The 8,316-nt window shown below is 39.7% G+C and overlaps 1 protein-coding gene across 1 annotated transcript; it reads right to left on the bottom strand. All coding sequences in view use genetic code 11, as the record gives it.

The window, feature by feature from the left end:
* Nucleotides 1-1,757: 1,757 nt before the first annotated feature.
* On the bottom strand, nt 1,758-7,203 carry EGR_00025 (Myosin light chain kinase, smooth muscle; the record flags this gene model as incomplete). Its single annotated transcript, XM_024489274.1, has 4 exons — nt 1,758-1,865; nt 2,370-2,723; nt 3,148-3,356; nt 6,552-7,203. 4 exons carry the CDS (start codon nt 7,201-7,203, stop codon nt 1,758-1,760), a joined length of 1,323 nt encoding a protein of 440 aa, XP_024355952.1.
* Between the last annotated feature and the right edge of the window lie 1,113 nt (nt 7,204-8,316).

The raw sequence follows: 8,316 nt of genomic DNA, 5'->3' as shown, positions 1-8,316 counted from the left end.
TAGTGCAATAGGGGTGTACATAGCAGTTTTTAAATTCCACCTTATCTGTTGGAATGACGCGAAGAATGGTGCAGAATACATGCTTCAGAGCGTGAATAAGGATTTCCATTTCCCATAACTTCAAAAAACTATACAGATAAATTGAACTTAAAAGTGGAATTCCTGAACACAGCGGATGAAGTACGCTGACTGGATGATGGATTACAATACGCACTTCGTACCTTCGAACTGTCAGCATAGCAGAGCATGCCGCCACTCCCATAGGATTTTCAGCAATCAATGTATACCGGCCGGAGAAGGTTGAATCGACTGTCTTCAACACAAGTTTATGCACAGTGTCGATATTTGAAATTTTGAAACTTCTAACAGTACTTTGTTGAAGCTCTTCTCCATTGTGTTCCCATCGAATCTTAAAGTAAGGTAGTGAATTCTGAGTTTGAAAACCGTCATACAAAGAGACGATTTATGAAATATGAATCTACATACTTAAATCACGACAAGCAGGCATACGTCTAATTAAGGAACGTTCAAAAACGTTTTCAATAAAGTTTCCCATGTACTTTCTTTATACCAGGAAATAACATAGAGTATTGGGAACTTGTACTTTCATTGAAAGCGCATCTAACAGGCAATGTTCCATCTAACTGACTTAGTCAAATAGGATACTTTGGCACAAAAAGCAAGAAAAATTGACTTAGATCTCAAATTCAAGAATAGTTATAGCTTGCAATGAGTAACACTTAATACCAATGAATAAAATCAATTTCACAAAATGGATATTCTTTTGACAGATTTGCATTTAAAAGCACACCCTGTGTTTATAATGTGATAAGCACTGCACGTTCACAGCAAAAATTGTCTTAAAATATCCAACCGAACCGAATCTTTGTGACATGCAGCTTGCTATCAGTACACTATTCACAGGAGTTACTAGACTGTTCTGCTTACCAAACTTTTCAGTCCATCAACTATTCACTGGCAAAATATCTCACAGCGAGTGTTTTCAAATTGCTTTACCCAGTGCTACCACTAATTTTAGAATGAAATCTTCATTAACGTGGAAGTAGAAGACATTTTAAAATATCGTGATTTAGTCAGAAACGCACTGCATTGAGGTTGCGTTGCTATCGATACTCCGGCATGGAATACCTTTGCAAATTTGATCTTATGTAAGCCAAATTTATTACCCAATCTCTTGAGTAAGTCCGAAGATTAAAATGAAAACTTCCATTACTGCTAATGTAAGTCACGTCTTTCAATATTTCAAACAGTTTAACGGACTGAGATCGTGTAATTGGAATATGTATTATAAAACCCCACATCGGGTAATCAACTTCTGTATTAAGGAGAGAAAAATTCTGCGCGCTTTTAGGTATCATATCACAGGAAGCGGTTATTCAGCAACAATTTACTCCTCCCATTTTAAAGAGCAGTATTAGGATAAGAAGAGGTTTTCTCCGCTCACTTCCTCAAATTTGTCGAACATGCTGGATCGAGAGCGAGTGATTGCGAAGCAGTTTTAAGGAGTGCAAATAATAGATAAACCAGTTCTAAGCATTTCGGAAATACGTAACAAATCGCTGTAAAAATTTGAGTAAATTTAGGAGAGGCGTACTTACATTTTTTGAAGCACTCAGCTCACTGACAAGAAAATATAACATCAAACTGCTGTCTTATATCCCTTTCCTTGTGTACAAACCAAGTCTTCAACCTTTTACCCGAACATGCCAATAACAAAGCCGACGAAGCACTGTCTTTTAATCAGTGGAGGTGGGGATGTCCTGATCGAAGACCGAAGTGCAGGGCCGCTCGTGGCAGTTGCGTGCTGTCGGTCCTCGGCCACGCGGCGGTGCGCGCGTGCGCACCTACGACGACCACCCGCACAGAGTGAAAGCGCCTTCGCTAGTTAGGTGCGGCTTCCACCAGATAACGGTGAAACCCCTTGGCTAGATGCCTGTGGAGGGTATGCCTCCCCATGTCTATGCAGTATCTCAGATCACATGGACATTTCATTCCACTAATACCATAAACCGGATTCCGCATGTCTTTACATTAGAACATGATAAATTGACTACTATTTCGACAATTTCAATGAGGACTTCATTGTGGTAGTTGAACAATTTGGTGGTCGTAGTAACCACATTTGCCACAGCTGAATACTAGAATATAATAGAGATCGGAAGTGCAATCAACGTAATGAGACAATTTCATCGTTCATTAATGTTCCAAAAGCCCTACACGACTTTTGAGTGAATTTTGCGGAACATCAACTTTGGAAGGCAAACCCATACCTAAATCGAAATTATCAAAACAAAAATAAAAATGGAGAATTTACTTGGTTTACTGATACCCGATGGTAGCTGACTTACATCAGGCATGGGGAGTCCGATCACCGTGCATTCAAATCGAACATCATCTCCACAGGAAGCGGTTTGATCACGAAATAATCTAGTGAATTGCGGTGCCTGCTCATGCATGTGGGGCCTGTCCAAGCACAAATTCGCACGCCTCTGTGACGTTTCGGTAAGGGCACAGGGGGAGAGACTGCGTGCGCGACGATCACGCGGGACCGGTGGGGATCGTCGCTCTGTCGCCCTGACCTCGATGCGTGATCCACTCATCACGAGACCAGCCGAATTACGGGCAATCACTTCCCACAAGCCAGCGTGGTGGGGTAGAGCATACGGTATAATAAGTTGATAAACGTGTCCCCGTTTTCTGATCTAGAATTTGATAAATTTGATTAAATTCACTCGGTTTAATTCATTCAACGAGAAAAAACCTAATTAATCAAAGCCTTTAACCATGAAGTGCCAAAAAACTACGTCCACTGATTAGAATTTGTTAGGAGTGAAAGCACAAAATCATAAAGAGTGAGCGTTTAGAATGTAAATAGATTAGTTTGATATAACTGCAAAAACCAGTCAAATGGATGAGAAGTAATAATGTCCACTGAAAATGACAACCATTATTTCTTTCACAGATGCCTATTTCGGTCTTTCATGTAGGCACACAGCATAGTTAAACGGCGAACAGTGAAACAAAACATTTTCAGTGCTTGTAAAAGGGTGAGCTATTAAGTAAAACACAAAATCCATTTTCTGTGTATTAGGAAAAGGAAATTTTCTACAAATGGATCTCGGGTACCTGAAAGTCGTTTGTGGAGCCGTGATCATTTAATTGTTGACCATCTTTGAGCCAGAACACTTGTGGTATGGGATAGCCAGGTATATAGCACGTCATTTCCAGCCGTTCGCCAACACCGACAGTAGCACTAGAGGGAAGCCTTGGACTGTCCAAAAAAACCTCATCACGTATCAGTGATTCTCTCCCCTCGTCCCCATAACTGTTCCTGTCTGGTGAACACAGATAGCGTCATTAGTATACCCGACATTGCTGTAGAAACCAACGCGTTATCAAAGTAGTGCAGGCTGGTGAAGTCATTCGTGCAAGTGTGAAGAGGATGTGATAGGGTAACCTTCTAGGAACTCCGTGAATATCAATAAATAACAGAATAAAGTTTGTGCAAACAGCAAAGAATGAAGCCTTATTTGTAATTTGAGCACAAATGAGTCTATTTCTGTTTTCCATTGGCTTCAAAAAAAAAACAGTCGGCATCGAATTCGTTTAAATTAAGCACAGGACCGATTGCAATCGTTATTAGAGATTTATACCGTCCCATATCCCGGTTTCAGAGTTCATTCCATTATACGCCTAGTAGCTGCGACTTTTATCGCACATGGAAGCAATTCGTCGTATTTTCTTCTACCTACTTCAATTCTTACTATTTTAAGTTGCGGTGTATCTGATTTCGCGAACAGACTGTCCTCACATTATTGATAAATGGTAAAAACCTCAAATTTACTTGTTGTTAACGTTAGGTAAGTAAGCCTACTTAAAATAGAAATTATTTAATCGTTTGTAGATGACATGTGAGAATTTGATGTGATGTGGAAAAGAACTAGCGGACAATGTCCATCAATTGCCAAACCTTTACTTACCAAAGTTTACTATAATTCTATGTATTCTTCGACTGTTGCCATCTTATTGGTAACTTAAATGTAATTTCGATTTGATGTCACTAATTAATTTTAACTTCAGTAGGACTTGCTCCGAAAAACCTTAATACTGGCTAAGGAGAATGAAATTCCTTACATTGAAGCCTTTTTCGCATTCGTGAACAGATGCGCCTTAAATTTTCCAAATGCCTAAAGTAATGGCATAGCATAACTAGGATTTACTCTAGTAAAAAGTCCTGGAGGAACCCGTGAAAGAATTAGCTCCCAATTATATGCACATTTTAAGGCTCACAGAGATATTCGACTTTTAAGAATAAACCCAGAAAATAAGAATGTGCTGCGGAGGAAGTAAAAGTACTTTAGAAATTTTATTAGAAATTGCTGAGTCTTTGTTGTTTTCCCTGAATCGTTATGCTTTTAAACAACAAAATTATGCAGGTTATCGTTTGCATCCGTCACCAAAAGAGGCATGTAGAATGATGTCCCAAATTAGCTAAGATTATCGCATACATTACTGCAGCAGTAGCATTGTTTAAAAACTGCCTACTATGTGATAGCTTTCTGTAGTATCGAGGCGACGCTTCCGGCCGATTAAATATGGATGAGGAAGGAGGAAAAGAAGTTACAAACGAAACAATCTCTTGAACGATGCGAAGCATCCTCATTAACTGACGGGTAGGACATCCCCGTTAGACATAATTAAAATGACTGAGCATGCTGCCCTGCTTCATTGGACTAATCAAGGTAGCAAGATAGCTCTGACACCCAAGTTTTACCACTCATGCCATTTTACAAGATTAATCCTTTTTAAAAAGTCAAGTTTGACTGATCGAGAAACTAATTCCTTGGAGTGACTAATCGCAAAGTATAGATGCAATAAGGATGACAAACATTAATTCAGAGTTCAAAGTTGACATGCTTTAACAAACAATGAAAGAACTGTCAATGGTCATAAATTACCCCGAAAAAGATATCAATAAAAGACTGCCCAAACGATACAAATATTTGGGAATTGGACTCCTTCTCTCTGGCGAAACTGTCTATGAATAATACCATTTATATGAAAAGCACCAGTTGCCCGAAGGGCCTTGTGGAAAATGACCCAATTCGTTGTGATCATTTAGTACCCATACTTCGCCTCGCACTTTTACAACAGCCCATAATAGCCCATCTTTTTGCGACTTATTGATCAGAATTGCAAGACATGTGGCATGATACTTCTGTCCTGTTTCCTCAGCGGAAATATTTACTTCATTACCTTCGTTTTAGGGCATTTTGAGCTTCAAATTGAAGTACGCCACCCATTCCGAATGGATGTTTCAAAAATGACTCTAGGGAAAAAATGATGTACTTTGAGCTACGCGAAATGGGTGATGAAACTACCCGATCGCCTATCCTCTAAGAGAACCACTTATAAATTTGTTATCATAGTAGCAGGTCACCTTGAAATTCAGTGACAAAAGGTGCATCGCAAGAGAGGAAAGCGGGTGATTAAATACGAAGCTTTAAACCTACGGGATGGTAGTAGTAAAGCACCAGATTTTTTGTATGAAGAGGGTAGATTTGCAGAGAATCTATACTTCTCCACCAGAGTTATTGATAGATGAGTAACATCGGAGTCAAACAAATTCGGCAATGATCGGGAGCAATTACCACAATAAAGGTCACGATCGCGATAACGCAGTGGAGTCGATGGGCACAGGTTATTTTGGTAACATTGATTTTTATTGTAGAACTTCAATTTGACGGAATCATTCAAGTGACATTTGCTTTGGCTCTTTGTGAGCATCAAGAAGTTTCTACTGGGACCCACGATGAGGACGGGTTGGTTGGAAATTTTGGAATGCAATGGGCCTTTATCTAACGAATGAATTAGTTGGAGGTTGGGTAAGGACGCAACACGCCGCCTGAGCTCCAATGGCATATTCACCTTAGTTGTTGAAGTGATTCGGGCTCTGTGCGTGGGTCTTCCACAATCGTGATAATCTTTGCGTGGTGCACAAACAACATTAAATTCACCACGCAATATATTCATGCAACAAAAAACAGTGAACGAGTAGGGGAACGAACAGGCATGGGAGGAAAGGTCAAAAGTGATATTTACTGTGGTGAAAACGCCATCACATAGCTAAAACTATGAATACACTGATGTTTTAGTTAGATCACTGCACATAGAAGTGCAAAAAATAGGTTCAAGTGTTACGCAATGCACTGCTATTACTTAACCAAATAGACGCATTCCTTTGATGTTTAAGTTTGTTCAAAGCAACATTTAAAATAGATGCTTTCTGGAAAACTTCAATGTTTTTTGCACTTGACATTTTAATTTTACGCCTAATTTTGAAGTTGACAAATAAACTGTTCCTTATTATCAGCCCATATTTTAATTAATTTATTTCAGAGAACAACCTACTTCTAGAAATATACGCTAGTAACTTCTCTAAACTGAAAGATTAGAGGGTACAAGCTCAGTCCGCACGGACACTGAAGCCTTGGCCGTTCGCTTGTTTACGGACACTTCCAAGTGCTTACCATCGACTGACAGATGAAATGTCGCACTGCAGATTTCCACATCATTCTCATCCAAAGCCGAGACTTCATAGTCCCCATCATCGCCTCTACATATGTTGGTGAATTGGAGTTGAAACACCCCATCGCAAGGGTTGTTTGCTCTAGTAATCACTCGGGGCGTTTCATCTCCCCCCTGCTTTAATTCACGGTTCTTGTGCCGCCAGGAGACTCGGTAAATTTTTGGGACTCCTGGAGAAGGTCGAATCACACAACTGAAGACAGCACTTTCGCCAACGTTTGCAGAGATACTCTGAGGTCGGAGGAGGAATGATTTTCCATTGTCTGAATGTTGACTTTGTACACCTGGTGAGGTATTCATCGGTGATCTATGCGTGGATCGTCCGGTTTCATTTTGACTCACAGACTCAGCGGGACGGCTGAAATAGCTGTCAGTTCTGTATCTCTTCACTAAAGTTCCTTCCCCTTGACGGGGGCGAGTAAACTGACCAGGTGTTTGTCGTATTTCACGAGGCATAGGGACAGGTTGACATAAAGTGAAGACTTCTCCTACAGTAGCACCACCATCGGAATTCGTGCAAATATGGACTTCTGGATTTCCTGACCGCGAAGAGGGTGGCGCATTTTCCTGGTCTCTTTTACGTTGGTCATTCATGAACGACATTAGAGATTGTCTGGCATGGCTACCCGATCGTATAGCGCTATCTCTGAAATAAATTTTCCTGATTAGTCCTTACTAAACAAAATTAAAAAAATGAAAACAATATGGAAAACATAATTGAAATTCAAATTTCGCTGGTTACGCACATTACTCAGCGCCGAATTATAAGGCAAAAAACTTTCATATGCAAGTGATTCACATGTGGCCATCAATATTTAAGCTGAATGAATCCCCACTTCGTTAATTTTTAAAAAGCAATTCTATCAAAATGTTTAAATCACGTTTTGTAATAAAACTAAACAACAAAGCACATCATCCATCGAACACTTTCCTTACTATAAAATCTACTTATACCAATTAACGATCAGTTCTAAAGAAGTACTTTTGAATACATAATCTGCAGATCTCTCTCTAATTGTGCTCTTTATACCAACAGGAATTTGTTAAAGATGCCAGCTTCTAACACAGGCACGACTGATTGCTAGAAGGAGGGTGAGCACTAGCTCCTGGTGCATAAGCTTATAAGCAGAAACAATGAATAAATTTATGCTTTTGAAACAATTTCTTTTAGATCGAGTTCATCTAAATGTTGTGTGTCCCCCATTTTACTTCTCGTTGCTTAGCGTCCTACGAACGATAGAGGCCTCCCCCTTTCTGTCATAAAAAAGTGCAGTTGACAAACCAATAAAGAAAATAGCCATTTCCCACATTCTCAACTCCTTTTATTAATGTGACGTCAAGCAAAGTCACAGCTGAAAATAGGATAATTAATCAATTTTATTTCGTTTTAAAATGTGGTGCACATAACAATTCGACCTTTTGCCATTCAGGAAGCAAAATATGTGCGCAAGAAAATAAAGGACGTCTCCATCAATATAATGTTCAGCGCGTTCAAACATTCATGCTGCGGACGCTGAATTTAAAGCGATCTATTGCGATGAGCGAGGCTGCTTCAGGCAACCCTACCCACTTATTGCGATGCTGGCGAGGCGACCAGGCACCGCCTTTTTAAACAGTGTTTGTTAGCCAGTAGAATTGCAAAATAAAGTCGAAGCATAACTACAGCAAGATGCATAAATCCGTTTATGTTATTAGAGCTGATACGCA

The sequence above is a fragment of the Echinococcus granulosus genome (assembly GCF_000524195.1).
Source record: "Echinococcus granulosus chromosome Unknown EG_S00001, whole genome shotgun sequence".
Lineage (NCBI taxonomy): Eukaryota > Metazoa > Platyhelminthes > Cestoda > Cyclophyllidea > Taeniidae > Echinococcus > Echinococcus granulosus.
This window is presented reverse-complemented; position numbering and strand designations above follow the sequence as displayed.